The sequence below is a fragment of the Peromyscus leucopus genome, chromosome 4 (assembly GCF_004664715.2).
Source record: "Peromyscus leucopus breed LL Stock chromosome 4, UCI_PerLeu_2.1, whole genome shotgun sequence".
Classification (NCBI taxonomy): Eukaryota; Metazoa; Chordata; class Mammalia; order Rodentia; family Cricetidae; genus Peromyscus; species Peromyscus leucopus.
The window spans coordinates 54600257-54617956 of record NC_051066.1 but is presented as its reverse complement, the minus strand read 5'-3'; the positions used below and the strand labels follow the sequence as shown (position 1 = coordinate 54617956).

Genomic DNA, 17700 nt, shown 5'->3' with positions numbered 1-17700 from the left:
GTATTAGAGTCTGGAATTCTCTTTATGTGCTAAGAGCTATTTTAAGTATTCTCATTTGGTTTTCACAACAGCCCCATGAAATGGACACTATTACTATTATCTCTGCTTAAGGAAGGAGGGAACTGATATGCTTAAGAAGAAAGTGGCCAAGCTGTCTTACAACAGATTCTGAACTCTTTTTTTCTCCTCTACTGCCTATAAAAATCAAAACATAAATTTCTTGAGGGATGACTTTATACTAATTTTCATACTATCCTCCTTCTTTAATAATAACCTTTAATTATTTTTATTGTAAAAGTAATAACCTTTAATTATTTTTATTGTAAAAGTAATGTAGATATTCACTAACTGTTCTCCCTAAGTTCCTGGTCTAAAGTTACAGTTTGGAAGAAAATAACCCATGCCCAAATGCATTGGAATAGTCAGAATTATCATGCATTATCTTAGTTAGGGATTCTAGATTCTGTTGTTGTGAAGAGACACCACGACCACAGCAACCTTTATAAAGGAAAACATTTAATTGGGACTAGCTTACTGTTTCAGAGGTTCAGTCTGTTATCATCATGATAAGAAGCATGGAGGCAGACGTGATGCTTGACAAGGAGCTGAGAGTTCTACATCTTGATCCACAGGCAACAGGAAGGGAACTCTCACACTGAGTGTGGCTTGAGCATGTATGAGACCACAAAGCTTACCTCCACAGTGACACATTTCCTCCAAGAAGGTCACACCCAGTCCACCAAAGCCATACCTCCTAATAGTGCTACTCCTATGGGCCAAGCATTCAAACTCATGAGTCTATGGGGGCCATACCTATTTATACTACCACATATGGGCTCCCACTTTAGCTCAGCTTGGCCAACCCAGGTCACACTGTGAGATGTATTTAGGAAATAATGTATTCCAGAATCTCCTTATATTGTTCTATAACACATATTAAAAAGGCTCTTAAAAAAAGTAATATATGGTCATTGCTTCCAACTCATAATATTCAAAGAATATGTAAAAAATAAAGGTTATACAAATATACTCAGATCATCCCATCTTCCATTTATCTCTGGTTCTGAAATACCTTGATATCTGTGGAGAAAAGGTTTTCAAATACTAATATGAAGTCATTTTGGATGACTTGATAAAGCATACACCATAGATTTTTTTTTTGATTCATCAGACCTGGGAAGGAGTTCAAGAATTTTTATGTTTAACACATTCCCAAGTAATGTTGAAACATCAAGTCCATGGACCAAACTTAAAGGACCACTGTAACAGTCCTTCAAAGGACAGTTCTTGGCAGAAGTTTTTTCTAGTCTTTGGAAATCCCCTTAAAGTTCAAGTGCAGGAACATGACCTTGATGCAACCCTATAGAACCAAATTCAGTGACATATGGTAGCATAGCTGGCTTTACCCCTTTGTAAGGAAATCCATATATAAAACCTCTGTTCAGCTGTCTCCATGTCTCTATGACAACAGTTAAAGTATAACAAAAAGAAGAAAGAAAGAAAAGAAAAGCTGTTGACACTGTTGCCCACATATCTAGAATGTCCAAATGAGGGTTGGTAGCAGTGGAAGAAGGGACAGCAGGATAAGGCCAGTTATATCCAATCCGAGGCATGGCATCTATCACCAAAGTCAAATGAATATGTGACATTTCTTAAGTGGGACAAATTCTACAGGAGGATGTTGATGCCACTGGCAGTTTTTATGAATTATGCATGATGCACTATTTTAAAATTCAGTGGAAAACTGCCATTTACCCTTACAATAAAAGATATTATATAAAAAGTGAGATTCTGGGTGAGTAAACATGAGGTGGCACCAACATAATGGATCATAAGCACACTTCTTTGTGGCCTCTGGTACCTGGCAGAAGACAGGAGCTTTCCAAAGCAGAGGAGTCTCACTTCTGTGGTCAAGGACTTTAGCTAGCTCAATCAGCCACTTCCTACAATGCAGCTTTACCATTTTGATGGCTTGAAGTTTTATCTCCTACATGCTGTGGTAATATATAGCATACTTTACATTCACTAGAAACACCCATTAGACACAAGGTGCTTTATCTAGGAAAAAAAATGTATTAAGTTTAAGAATTTTCATTATGAGCAGGAATGAGTGAAGTTCTAGGAGAATTAGAATTCTTGGAGAATTTATTAATCAATTAGCAGTCTATTGAGACATCCCAACATTCCAAACATTATTGCTGACTTAGGGTGGTTAGAGCCATGGAAAATGCAGATATGCATACACACACCAGTCTTGACCCTTAAAGAGCTTAAAATGGTGATCAAATGTTTCTTATTTTGACATTCCAAAACCCTGCTATAATGAAATACCTATCTTTTTACTAAGATCACATAGAGAACTTTGCTGTGTCAAGGCTTATTAGTGCTTAGAAATGGAATTTCCATCAGAGAAGTTTCTTTATGAAGTGGACAGTAGTAGTTCACCCAGAACCTCAAAACTGGTCAGAGTGCAGCAAATAAAGTATTAGTGGGGTGCTGTGGTAGTTTGAAAGAAAAAGGGAGTGACACTGTTAGGAGGTATGGCTTTGTTAGAGGAAGTGTGTCGCTATGGGGGTAGACTGTGAGGTCTCTTTTGCTCAAGCTTCCCTTAGTGTGACTACCAGTCAACTTCCTGTTGCCTGCAAGACATAGGACTCTCAGCTCCTCCAGCACCATGTCTGCCTGCAGGCTGCCATGCATGCTCCCTGCAATAATGATCATGAACTGAACCTCTGAAACTGTAAGCGAGACACCCCAATTAAATGTTTTCCTTATGAGAGGTGCCCGTGGTCATTGAGTCTCTTCACAGCAATAAAAACCCTGAGACAGGTGCTCAGCGATATCTCCCCCCCCCCCCCCCCGCTCTGCCACCCACATTCACAAAGGTCACAGGCAATCACAGAAGTGGTATCAGCTCAGGGGGGAAACCAGAGCCAAGTGGCACCCTTTGGAAATGGCAGGGCTGGAGCCTTCATGAACTCGCAGCACTTGTGGGTGCTGCACAGGGCCAAGCCAGTCGACATTCTAGAAGGGAGAGCATCCCCCTAACTGAGGAGCTATGGATAACTGCTGACTTCTGGGAGAAGGGGTGTCAGGCATTTTTTTAAAGGATGTCAGTGTTCCAGTGGATGGCCTCATGCCCATATATACTGACGGCACAAATTGTGCTCAGTGGATCCTTGGAAACAAACAAACAAAAAAGACAGGAAGTTTAGCGGGGGAGGTAAGGATGGGTCTGGGAGAAGTAGTGAGAAGGAGGTTTCCCCTTTGCTCCTTCCAGCCTCTCCCAGCTGCCCTCCTTTAAACCCTTCTCATGCCCCCTTGCTCTCAATTCAATAGCCTCTTTTTCTGTGATTATTTTGTTCCATACGTATATGTGTATTGTGTGCACCGTTTCATATAAAAAACACCTGCTGAGCCCATTTTTGGTATGTGTGTGTTTGTATGATTTCCAGGCTGACCACTCTGCACTGGACAACCAATAAAGGGGCTCACCCTTGGGGGACTATTCTCCCACGAATCATGATTTGCCTGTAGTTCTTTGTTTAGAGGTGTGACCCCCGAAAAGTTTTCCCCCTTCCATGTTAACATGTCCATTGATATTGCCATGGTTCAAGCCTTGTTTGTGCTGTCATTTCCGGGAGACATTGTTTCATGGGAGACTTCTGAGGCTCTGGCTCTGACAATCTTTTCAATCCCTTTTCCACAGTGTTGTCTAAGCCAGAGATGCAGGAGCTGTGATGCAGATGTATCCACTGGAGCTGGGCTCCACAAGATGTATTGATCTCTGCATTGTGTCTAGTTGTGGCTTTCCGTGGTGTCTCTCTTTACTGTAAAATGAGCCATCTTTGATGAAGGGTAGCTTTTCATCAATGATGAAGATGTAGCTACTCCACCTATCTGTGGGTATTAGAATAAGATTTAGAATGTAGTACTGAATTATGCTGGTCTAGCAAAGTAGTGGCAGGAGAGTCTTTTCTAAGGTCCTCCCATTGAGTGGGCCTTAAGTCCAATTAGATAGCTGTTGGCTGCCACAGACATTCGAGTACCTCTTATTACCTCTTTGTGCATATTTTTCCATGCTGGTCATTGTCATGGTTCATAGGTGTTACAGCTGTTTAGTTGTGTCCCTTGGCAGCTTGCATTCTACTTTCTGGAACCATGGAAGCTAGACCACAGGGAAGAGACTTTCAGGTCAGATACAGCTCAAATCATCTGAGTCCCGTGTCCTAAGTGTATGGTGTCTTCAGCAATAGGGACACACCCTCAACCCCTGAGAGGCAACCAAGGACTACATTGATAATCTGTATTGTTTGGGGAGTCACTTGGACTACCTTGACCAACCTTTCCAAAGGAGGGCTCTTGTGCATGGTACTAGGGTTTTTGTTAGTCTGTGGTTCTTGTGGGGAGCATGGTCAGCCCAAGTGGCTTGACTTCCTTTAAGATATATTACATATATCTGCATCGCCAGCTATCTTTCTATATATAATAGTGTAAACGTTTAGGTAAAAATAAAGTAATATGATTCATTGAGTTTTGTCAATCAACCTTAGCGTCATTTGTCTCTTGTCCCTCCTCCTTTTGTATTGACCCTCATCCCTCTACCCAGTTGCAGCCACCTCCCATTACCTACCCACTTCCTATTACCTGGATCCTGCTATTCCCCCCTCACCACCACCTATGGTCCCTTTATACTTTCTTGATTCCTGTGGCTATTCCATGTTGTTTATTCATACCTGAGGATTTGGAATTAGGAACCACAGATGAGAGAGAACACGTGTCATTTGTCTTTCTGGGTCTGGGCCACCCCACTCAATATAATCTTTTCTGGTTCTATCAATTCATCTGCAAAATTCACTTTCCTCCTCAGCTGAATGATATCCCATTGTGTATGTATCACATTTTCATTACCCATTTATCTGTTGAAAGAAAATTAAGGTTGTTTCCATTCCCTGTCTATTATAAATACAGCAATCATGAACATTGCTGAGCAAGTATCTGTGGGTTAGTATGTGGAACAGGGCTCATCCCTGTCCCCACAGTGTACTAGCCCAAATCACACTGCATGTGCTTTGATAGCATCACACCATATTTGTGCCATTGCACAAACTAGAAATGAGGTCCATGATTAACCAAATAATCTAGGTCAGTAAACTAGTAGGCAAAGTATAGGCAACATCAGTGATACCAGAGAATGAGGGAATCCAGACCTAGGAGATGCTGGTACCCATTCTCCCAAGGGTGTCACTCATGTGAGAAAAACTGACTCAAACTACACAGATTTCACCCACCATGGAGTCCTGCAAGATTATGAAATGGGAAAATACCTGTCCTGAGGAGCTATCCCCAAGTAAGGGGAATATAGCTTTTCATTTTTACCATTCCACACATCATTAAAAAAAAATCCCTCATAAAGCTCTGCTGCTCTTAAAATGAAAAATTCTTCACTTATTTCTATAAAAGTGTCTGTTTTGTTGAGGAAAGTCTTTTCAAACACAACAAGTAAGAACCAGGAAGACATGCAGCCATTGAATTTTAAACCATCTGCATATTTATAGACAGTATATCTCCCTAACCTCTAGTGTAGCTGGAGTTTTCCTGCCTTGCCCACAGTCAGGACAAATCTCTGTCACCCACCAGTCCCACAGCTGCTCAGACCCAACCAAGTAAACTCAGAGACTTATATTGCTTACAAACTGTATGACTGTGGCAGGCTTCTTCCTAACTGTTCTTATAGCTTAAATTAATCCATTTCTATAAATCTATACCTTGCCACATGGCTCGTGGCTTACCAGCATCTTCACATGCTGCTTGTCATGGCGGTGGCTGGCAGTCTCTCCTCCTACCTTCCTGTTCTCTCAATTCTCCTCTCTGTTAGTCCCGCCTATATTTCCTGCCTGGCCACTGGCCAATAAGTGGTTATTTATTGACCATCAGAGCATTTGACATACAGACCATCCCACAACACTTCCCCTTAGCCAAGAGTGAAGGGTAAGGCTCTTAGCTCTGACCTCTTGGGCTTTCATCTTTGCATTGGTTCTGTGTTTCTTCTTGAATAAGATGGTTACTTCTACACTCTAGAGTTTGGAAAACTCAGGATTTCCACAACTGAAAACAGAGAGAGCCTGCGGAGATGCACAGAGGTTTCCTAGTGAGAGCTGAGCTTGCTTTACCAGCAGGTCTGCATAGGGGAATGACTGGACCATGGGCATGGTTACCAGGTGTTTAGAAGGGTCTGCACTTGGCTGTGTGGTATGCTTTGGTCTTTCAAGGGGAGGTCTTTTGCCCCTCTCTTTGGCATTATTATAAAAACCCCTTTTGAAGAGACAGAAGGGGCCAGTGGATTTGATCCAGGCTCTCCCAAAGCTATCCTGTGTTTCTGTCTGTCTCCCCTCCACTATCTTTCTATCTAAAAGTTTCTTATTCCTCTCTCCTCCTCATAGGAACCCTTTAAAAGGTGGGAGCTAGCCTCCCATAAGAGCCCCATTTCTCCCAGAGCAAAAGAAATGAAATATGTGAAGAGAGAAAAGGCAGAAGCTGCTTTCTGAGGACAGCACAGTCCTACCAGGTGCCTCTGGAGGCCTCTCATGTGTGTGTAAGCTCACATGCCCACTGTGCTAGATGGTCTTCACAACATCAGCCCTGAGCTCTAGACCCTTAAGGAGGTCCTTGGAGACATGGGTACTCAAACGTGTTTATTGTGCTCTGAAAAAAGTTTGTCTTTTCCAAATTCTGCTTGAAATTGCAATCTTAACCTATGAACCCCACCCGTACCTTGCTCTTCAGTAGCTGACCATGTCTCCAGCTAACGCTAGAAGGGATATTGCATGAATGCTGACCGACATGGCCAGTGAACTTCAGTGAATGTTTTGTTAGTAAATACTCAACTTATTATGCTATTATAAAAATGATAGTAATCTCTACTTGGATTAACATGATAATGGGCACTTATTTCCCAAGGTAGTTTCATTGGCACTGATAATTATTCCTCACATAGATATTAACATTCCTCCTGAAGATTTCATGGGTCTGAAGGTGGGTCTGTTGTCTTGATTTGAGCTACTAGAGGCCCTACACCTCAGTAACATTAATATGTGATAAGTTAAAACCTGTTAGTTTACCCGGGAAGACTATACTTGAAGATAAGAATTAGCTAGTGGCCTTTTATCTTCTCTGGAATTATTGAACACTTCTAATATTTTATGAAAATAAGTGCATCTTAGGGACAAATATCCATTAGTCCTGATCATTCACTTTTCACATTAAACCAAATCCCTCAATAATTAATTACTCAGATAGGTAACTGTCACTGCACATATAATATGTATGTTGAGACATGCTGTCACCGTGTCGGTGAGCTGTAACTATAATATTTGACGACCCAACGGAAGTGACATGCTATTGGGGGTCTCACTTTTGTAACTGACTATCTATGAATACTCTTATAACCCTACAAGTATATAATGTTTTCAAATATTAACAATTGATATTTCCAATATAATTTTCAGGAATTTGAACATTTAAAAGAGACATTCCTCACATTCGTAGATGATTTGGTGTATAAACAAGGAAGTATAACATAGATGAAATAGCACAGCAAACAGTGAGTCTGTCTGCACTGTTTTAATCAGACAGTAAACATCCTGCAAAAAAAAAATCATAAACTGTTCATATTCAGCCTAAAAGCGAATGATGATGTGGCAAAATTAAAATATGTTTACAAAAACTCTGTTATTAGCATTTAGTATTTTCTAACATATCGCTGTGCACTCATACTGTATACATTAGAAACACTTCCCTTGAGCACCCCAAACCCTTGAGATAGGCACAGAGACTGTCGTGTAAGAGATATGGCGTCGTTGGACAGTAGATACACAGCCAGAAACAAACTAACAAACAAACAAAAACAAGCACCTCTAAGAATGTCTTAAAACATGCAACTGGGTAAACAAATTACTCCTCAATTATGTGCCTTGCTTGAAAAGAAGACATTAACTTTCCCTGTGCTGCAGAATATAAAGTGGTTTCAGGCTGAGCTGAAGAGGCATGTGTAAGCACGGAGGTATTTTGAATTTTTAAATGCTAGAATATAGCATTGAATATAGCGTTTGTGACATTACCCCAGCTCAAAACTTTAATAAGGATAGTATTTATAAGCATGTTTCCTCAAAAGCAGTCTTGTAGTTTTACTTTGGAACAAATTAATATATATATTGCATTATTGTATATATTATATATATATATTGCATTATTGTATATATTATATAATTTTGAACATTTACAATATACAAAAGCATTTACTTTGGGAAAAATATTAAGCCCCAGGAATAGTTTTCATTTGTTTTATGTGATAAAAAGAGTCAAAAGGTACCAACATAAATATCTTCATATTATTGGAACTGTTGGTAGAAATTCTGGCTTCCAAATAGACCTTTTCTCTTATCAACTGACTCTGAAGTTCTGGAAAATAGGTTGGCTGTTTTATCAGGATGAATAGAACAGAATTTTTTATGCTTATTTCTTATCCTTTCTCCCTCTTCCTGGCATTCCTTCTGTTTACCATAAGCCATCTCATAGGAAAGCACTTTTTAAAAGCACTTATATCTTTTTTCCTAATACCCTTCCCTGTACTCTAGGCTTCCTTTATCGTCTTTTCTTTTGGAAAATTGTCCACATCTCTGCCAGCTGGTTGATACTTCCCATGGGATTGAGTGCAGCATTAATCTTTAGGGAACGTTATTGGGAAAATGTTCGAAAGCAGCGGTTCTCAACCTGTGAGGCATGACCGCCTCAAAATCAGATACTTTGCATGTCCGATATTTACATTACGATTCATAACAGTAGCCAAATTGCAGTTATGAAGTAGCAACAGAATAATTTTATGGTTGGGGGTCACCACAACAAGAACAACTAAATTAAAGGGTCACGGCGTTAGGAAGGTTGAGAACCACTGTCCTAAAGCATTGCTGGATGGAGATATTTTTCACTTATTTCCCATTAAATCAACTAGAATAGAAAGAGTAGTTGTGAATAATGCAGCATATGTTTTACTCACCCCGTAAGGTCAGAATTGTGGCAATACAAAAGCATACACATGAGCTGTGTACATGGAAGTATATGTGCTGGGCTCAGAGGAAGGGAGTATGGCTATGTCAGTGGCCACCCCTCCCCCCCCCAGCTGCCACCTGACTTCATGAGGGGCTAAGTGGAGAAACCAAGCGTTTATTTGACCTCCCTCATAGAACTGTCGCTACTGTCACATAAGATAAAAAGGAGCTGGCACTCTTGAGTACTATAAGAATCATAAAATTGCAGGATGACTGTGCCTGCCTTCCTGTGATTCAGAGAAAGTTAAATAATTCGAACATACGGTTTTAAGATGTTACTCCATTTGCCTCAGTGTTCAAATGAAAAAAAAGAATTTCTTTTACAAAATGAGTCAGGCTTGGTGGTGTAGGCTTATAATTTCAGCTACTCAGGAAGCTGAGGCATGAGAATTCCAAGGTCAAGGCCTGCCTGGGCAACTTAGTATAACCTTGTTCGAAATTTCAAATAAATGGAAATAGAGCTTCTGAGAACATTTTTAGCATCGCACTGGAGTGCTTGCCTACCAAGATCCACTGGAGTGCTTGCTTGGCAAGATCCAGGCTCTAGATTCAGTCTCCAGTGTTGCCAAAAGAAAAATGAGAATCCAGAAACTCCTCTTCAGAACACCAAGACTTTACTCCTTGTGTTCTTAACCAAATTGGTATTTTCAGCTGCCTTGGAAAGTCACCTAACTAAAACAGCTAACAAATACCCAGGGTGGGTGCTCTGCTAAGTCCGGCTGAGGACTGAGAGCATGTCATCTCTCTTAGTTCTCAGCACAGATCTTTGTAGGTGGGCTGCCGGCACCACAGTCCTGACTCTCCAGCTGAGCAGGTTGTGGCTGAGATTCATCAATATCCCTAAGGACATCAAGATGAGTCTATGTTTGTCTTACTTCAATACCAATGCCAGTTTTTCTCTTTTTTGCACTGAAAATATACTTAGTTCCGTTCTAAATCAGTTTCAGAGTGCTACAATTCCACAAGGAAGGCGATTTAATGGGGAGAATCACATCATTCCCTTTCAAAATGCTTTGAAGATGCCTATGGCATCGTGTTGATCTTTAAAAGGTATTTAAGGAAGATGCTAGCATCTTTGCCCAAAAAGAATTTTAAAGATACTAATTAACATGAAAAATGCATTCTCAAATACATCTCTTTAATGAATTACTGCTTGATTAAGCTATGCTTGAGGCAATGCACAAACTTTTCAAATATTTAGTTTATGATCAAGTATCAGGATTGTAACATTTGGATTATGCTAACTTTCATTTTAAAAACTAGTATTCCTTTGGAAAAGCATTTTGGTTTCCCCCAATCTTATTTGCTGACAATGTATGAGCTGTTTTCTCTTGAAATTTTACAGGGTAGTTACCATTGTAAGAAGCAAAAATGATTAAGTCATTTATAGCTCGATGGGACATTAGGAGAATAAATGATCATATTCACAAATACAACTCCAGTTTGTCATCCTTAGGTGGTTTGCTGAGTAGATATTTATAATGTGTAACTGTTCCAGAGAAAAAAATGAAAGCATTGCTTATTAGATACAACAGCCTGGGTTGGGGAATGACTGCATGGGCAAAGTGCCACCAACACAAACATGAAGACCTAAGTTTGCATCCTCAAAACTCATGTTAAAAGGTGTGTGAAAGAAAAAAAAAAAGTGAACGTGGGTAGCTGCACAGATCTGTAACCCCAACATTGGGGGTGGCTGAGACAAGCTGGACGAGTCATATCAATGAGCTTTGGGTTCATTGAGAAACTCTCTTAAGAAATAAAGTAGAGAGAGATCAAAGAAGACACTTGACCTCTGACCTCCAAAAGAAGGTATGTGCATGCACACTCACACTAACATGTACATTCCTCACACAGCTAGCACAAAACATTCACACACAACACAGCACATACAAAATAGACCCAGGTCCCATCACTGGCACTGAGAAAAAAGTGTACATGGTGTATTTTGGTTGTGTCTTTGGCTCTAATACTATAAGGTAGTCTAGGAGATTGCAGCTTTAATCAGGGGGAGATGAAGGATGTTAAATCTGAGGCTTTTTCTTTTGATTATGTGTAATAGGATTGACAAGTCTGTTATTCAGGGATGGTGTAGCTGTTCATCTCGGGAAATATTTGTGATAGGTGTACTGCAATAACTGCAAACAGTTCCAAGTAATGGAGAACATAGACATGGGCACGGCTGTGACCCAAGTTCAATCGGCAATACAAAACTTAACAACTGTTGTCATAGTTTATAATTTATTTGCTATTATAAAAAATGTGCCTGTTCCATGTCTGTTATCTAGTTTCAAAAGGAATAGAAGTAGCAATCGTAGGTTATAATTAAGTTTATACATAAATAAATATCTTACTGCTTTGAGATTTTTTTTTCAGGATTTTTATTATGAGCTTCAGACTTTCTTACTCTTGCTCATGCAGCACCAATCCCTTACTCCCCCTCGGCATAAAGCCATCAAGGGAGCTGACAGCATCCCTAGCACGAAGTGCAGCTCCAGACACTGCTGAAGAAATACACTCAAGGTCTCTAATGTGTTTTAAAGGTTTGCAGAACATACATTTTATATTCAAAGAAAATGGTGCTGACTAAGGGACCCAAGTGGATTATATGTCTTCATTCATCCAAGAATGAAACAGCCAACATATTTATAATGCTGCTTTCTCCTTCTCTTTCTGTTCTCTCCCCATGAATTCCTAAAACTTCGGAGAAACTCAGCTGCCCTTCATCACCTCCTTCCCCAGAGGGAGTCTAAAAGCTGCCATTACGTAGAAAAGTGGGAGCTGGAAATGTTTTTCCTAAATGGAAAACTGCTGCAGAGTGATAGGATTCTGAGGTCTTTTGTTAGGCACACACCATGAGCTGGTATCTGTGGTGAGGGAGGAAAGTGCCTCATATAGGATGGGTTCTTGCTTCAAGAAGCTTGATGTAGTAAAAACAGATGTGTAAACAGTAGCCCTATAGAGAAAAGACAGGCAAGATAGGTGCTTCCCACCTGTCAATCAACTCAAATGGCTATGCTCCTTGTAGAAGCAATAGTGAGGAATTACAGTAATTAATCTTTCTATATAAAAGAGCCTGCCTGTCCAGAGATTTGGGAGTGAAATTATTTGACCTGACAAGATATAGAACGATATACATGCTACCCTCCCCAGATTTTCATATTTAGGGAAGTATTTTCTAATCTGTAGTAATCCTTTCTGAGGCTTTGTGGCTCTGATTAAAGTATTAATGGCTTTCCTCCTGTTGAACTGCCAGCAGAAATAATTCACCTTATTGTTAAACTTACCTTCCAATTTGCATTTGTAGTTTTTCAGTCAAAGTGCAAGACTTTCTTTAGTAGTTGATATTACAAGGAAATTCTATACTTTTTCAAGCACGAGCTTTAGTTCCCAACACTTGAGTTACTTTGGTTATTGAGTTGGTTTTTGGAATTAAGTTTGGGTCTTTTATTACATAACTCATATGATGGGAGACAAGGCCTACACTAACTGAGGTCACTCTAGCTAGGCTGGGCTGGAAGATGAGCATAAATGAGGACTCAGTCTCACATTCCACTTAGAGCTGTTACCCTTTAAAGTTTAGCAGGAGACTGGTGAGCAGTTAGCGTGAAAAATACGGGCTGAAGACAGGTGAGCAGCAGGCATGGTGGCACCTATAATCCTACTTAGTGAGTTCAAAGTTAGCTTGAGCAACTTAGTGATGCTTCATCTCTACATTCAGAGGACGCTGTGGTTATACCTCTGAGCAAGCGTGTCTGGCATGTGCAAAGCACTGAATTCAGTCCTCAGTGCTGGTAAGGAAAAAAAAAAAAAAAGACTAGTAGATGCAGTTGCTGGTGCCTCCGGTGTTGCTTATTCCCAGCAGCATAGCCAGATTGTCAGGACAGCTGGGGGACTGTCAGGAACCCGTCAGGACAGAGCACACAGGGCTCACCTCACAGCTCAACATGCTGGGGAAGTGTTTACCCATCAGCACAGGAGGACTGCCCTCCTGAACCACCATCATCTCCTCCCACAGTCATTTTTCACTGATTAGGCCACTTGAAATGTTCAGTAGATGGTTTGAATCCCCTGCTTCTTGTCTATACAACCCCTTCTTTGATTTAGCCTTAACTGGTCAGCTTGTTAGTGGTTGAAGAAATACTTAGGATAGGCTTTTTTCATTCAGGATGTTTTTTAGGGTATCCACTTTGGGGAGAATACGGTTGCTAATATTATAAGCTCCCCTTCAGTGGAGCTACTTCAACTGACAGGAAGCACAGAGAGAAAAGACTTCTGTGTAAAATTATTTAAAAGTATTGATATTTTAAAAGTTATTTTAGAGAAATATTAAGAGTTGAGGATTTCTCAGTATAGACTGAGAAATTTTGGCAACCAGTTGAAACTAAGCAATGAACTACTCTTACTTGTCATGATAGTTTGTGGTTTCTCAGGAAGTTTACCAGCCTATAAGTCAATATTTTTATATGCATGTGTGTGATATATGTGGACAAACAAATGCCACAACAATCATATGGAGGCCAGAAGACAAGTTGCAGTAGTTGGTTCTTTTCACCTATCTTGTGGGTTCTATAGATGAAACTTAGGACTGACAGCAAATGCCTTTTCTGGAAGCCATCTTTTCCAGCCCATCTTTATATTTTAAGAACTATCCATCAACACGAATGTAGCACTGTGTGTGTTGGTGATAAATCATGGATTTTGGCAACAGAATATTTGGGCTTGATCTTCTGATTTGGAGACTCAGTCAACATGTGAGCAAGTCTTTCCCTTTTGAAAACTGGAAAGTGGGTATTGGTTGAACCATAACCAAGTATACTAGTTAAGTGGATCATGAAAAGATGGTGTAGCGAGTACAAGTATCACCAACAGTGAATCCATCTGTTGATGAATTCACATACCATCTGTTCCTCAGAAAACGTCTACTTACCCATTCCTTCAGATGTGTGATCTGTTAAGATACAAATGCACAATATTTAATAGTACAGTTATTCAAACACTCTTTTACTCAGTTATTTTCAACCTGTGTCAAATAACGTGCTTTCTGCCTTTCTCGCTCCCCGGCCATCTTGGCAGCTGGTCTTCATTGGGGGCTGTCCCGCACCTAAGGCAGGAAGATGGTGGCCGCAAAGAAGACAAAAAAGCCTCTGGAGTCGATCAACTCTAGGCTCCAACTTGTTATAAAAAGTGGAAAGTACGTGCTGGGGTACAAACAGACTCTGAAGATGATCAGACAGGGCCAAGCGAAATTGGTTATCCTTGCCAACAACTGTCCAGCTTTGAGGAAATCTGAAATAGAATACTATGCCATGTTGGCTAAAACTGGTGTTCATCATGACAGTGGCAATAACATTGAATTGGGCACAGCATGTAGAAAATACTACGGAGTATGCACACTGGCTAACATTGACCCAGGTGATTCTGATATTATTAGAAGCATGCCAAAACAGACTGGTGAAAAGTAAACCAGGAAAGTTTTTCTTTAATAAAACTTTACCAGAGCTCCTTAAAAAAAAATAGTATGTTTTCCTTATATGTGGACTAAAAGCCATATTTTCCTACACAGAATTCTTCACAATATCTTCAGTTAGGCATCATTTTCTTCATTGTTAATATCTAAAGCATTTAATACAAAAGTCTCTTTCTTACAGCAAAGTGTCTCAGTGTTTATTAAAATAATAACATGTTAGACAGGAGCAAGAAGTAGTGGTCTGCTATTATGCAACAGGAGGGCTATAAATAGTGATGATGGACTGACTGTACATTTCAAAAAGCTCAGATAAAGAATATGGAGCAATTTTACTATGAATAAATGGTAAATGTTCAAGAAGAACTTGATTCAAACAATATGTACTATATACAAGTACCAAAGTATCACAATACAATTTTGTTTCCTTTGTTAATTAAAAATGAAGCAAAATGTAGGTAAATAATAACTACAAATTCCTTTTCTTTCAAAATGAAGTCCCTTAACCTTGAAAACCAATACCTTTGTTTTCAGAGGATGAACAGTAATAGTAATGCTAATTTTTCAATACACTAAACATTCTAGGTATTAGAAGCCATCCAAATTTTTGACAGTTGCTATGATGGAATTAATTTTATTTATCATAGCTTGATGGTGTTTTCAGAATCAGGTTCAAAACTGTGATAATGTGCTATGAGAGTCATTATTTTGTTACGCCTTGTGTGCATACCCTGATTCCTACGGGTATCATCTTTAGGTAACCACATAGACCGTTGTAGATTTGGGCTGTGATAACTTCATTGGTGACATAGTCATATCTACTAAGTGATTTACATAGAAAAAAGTCTCTCCCATGTTTTAGATGTGTAAGTCTAAATATAGCGCATTTGAACCATGCCCTTCGAGGGAGAGGACAGAACAAGGAAAGTAAGTCCCAAAGGCAATAGCAGTGAGCATTGACCATGGAAGAAGAGTGCACACCCCACAGGAGTTAGTCACATTTCCCATTGCTCTGTCAAAATGCCTCACAGAAACAAATTGGAGGAAGGGTTTGTTGTGGCTTCTGTCCATCATGGCAGAAAAGGCCCGCTGGCCAGAGCAGCTCTATCAGGGGCAACAGGAATGTCAAGTAGACAGTCACATTGTCTCCACAGTTGAGAAAGACGAAAGCTGGTGTTGAGCTGGCTTTCTCCTTTTCCTTCAGTTTCTGGCCTCAGCCCATGAGATAGTGCTGCTGTCTTCAGGGTAGGCCTTTTTAAACCTTTTTGGAAGAGCCCTCACAGCCACATGCAGAAGTGTGTCTCCTAGGTGATTCTAAATCCTATGAGGCTGGCATTCAGCGTTAGCCTTCACACCACTCTCGCTCTTACTGTGAGGCAGGGTATATCTGAAAAATCGTACAAACAACTGCTCCACTAACTGCAGAGGAGACACAAGCTCATGGAATGAGTACGTTTGCTTGTATTTTAAAGATGTCTTCCTCCTGAAATTGTTTTAAATTGCCTAAGTAGTTTTGAGTTCTCAAAATTTTGAATTTATTAACTATGTCTTCATCCTCAAGAATCGAATTCAGACTTTACTAACCACAGCCTAGGTTGCCACAGAAGCTATTGCGGTTACCATGGCAACTATTGGTGTTTCTTTTTGCTAACTTGGACTTTTTTTTTTTTTTTTAACATGGGAATCATTCTTTTTCCAATCTTGAATTCTAGTGAAGATTTCTATTTCTTCACATTGTGAGCAGTTGAATTAATCTTTTTGGAGCTCTTTGTGTGTGGTGAATTTTTGTCCTTGGTCGCTTCAACTTAGAACTTGAAGTTGAAGTTAAAGGGAAGAAGCCCATGGAGCAAGCAGTAATATTACCTAGTCTTTTTTTTTTCCATCACTATAACAGATACTGTATTTTTGACTCTTGACAATTTCCAGGTTACATTAAAATGTACATGTAGATGGTATTAGGAAATAGTTTGTATCAATAGTATTCTTTAAAAATTGCCATGATCTCAGTGCATAAATTGTCTGGTAACCATCTTTGTGGTGCCCACAGAGAAAGTGAATAGAAGGGCTGATGGCAACATCATTTCTTGAGTTTGTGGAGATAACTGCAACATGATACATTTGACATTTTCATCACTGGCATCATATCAGGCTAAAAATTGTAAAAATCATCAAAGTAGTGTTTGCTTCATTAATTAGGTACTACGAAACTGTTTAAAGGTGTTACTGGACCTTTTAATACAAGATGACATTAAACCAGCCATAAAAAATTTTTAATTATGGTTGTTAACTACTACGGGCAGCAACACTTTTCTGAAGTGACAGATTGGGTAGGGTGCTGCCATAATAAAACTTAGTTGAGAAAGAGCTTGGGAACTAGGATTTGAGTAGAACCTATTAGAATCTTGAGAAACACAATAGAAAAAGCTGAGTTTATTTGAACAGACTCAGTAAAAATAAAAATATGTACATTGTTGAGAGCTTAGTCTTGTTGGGAAGTGAAAGCTTGCAGATCCTTGTTACACTTTGGCCAAAAGCCTACTGGAGTTGGTTTGGAAGACAGAACTTTTGAAGGAATTGAGAATCTAGCAAAGGAAACATCCAAGCAAAATGTGTGGTGTTTCTGTTACTGCTTTGAGTGAAATGTTAGAAGACGGATATTCATAATAAGCCATTAAACAAAAAAGGAACTAGGGCTTGGTTGTTTAGTTAAGTCTCGGCCTATTTAGATGATAAACTGTTCAGATAATTCTGAACAGAGTCTGCTTATGAAATTATGACATGGAAAGAAAAGGTATACAGGATGTGGCTGTGAAACTCTTTGCTGAAATTTAAAAGAAAAAAGAAAGTCAAGCTCAAAAGACTAGTGTTTCATCATAAGGGATTAAAGGTGTGCCTCAAAGACCTTCCTGTTTAAATTAGAGGTTATCTCATTCTAACTCAGAAATTTGACCTTTAGACAGCTCAACCAGAGGCAAAGACAGAGAAGGCTTCCCTCAGAACCACATTTGGACACAACCTCTCTGCACTGCCAAGCATCACTGTGCCTTCCATGGAGACTCACAAAGTTCTTGAGAAAAATATATCAAGAAGACTGCTCCAGAGCATACCAACCTGAATCATTTTTGTATC

General features: G+C 39.6%; 2 protein-coding genes across 8 annotated transcripts in view; both read left to right on the top strand.

Moving 5' to 3' along the window:
* Znf385b (zinc finger protein 385B) overlaps window positions 1-17700 on the top strand; it is a 392624-nt gene that overhangs the window by 226875 nt on the left and 148049 nt on the right. The window lies entirely within an intron of this gene.
* On the top strand, window positions 9489-14623 carry LOC114703737 (60S ribosomal protein L30-like). Its single transcript, XM_028884609.2, has one exon. The coding sequence runs from the start codon at window positions 14222-14224 to the stop codon at window positions 14567-14569; it is 348 nt and encodes a 115-aa protein (XP_028740442.1). The 5' UTR covers window positions 9489-14221; the 3' UTR covers window positions 14570-14623.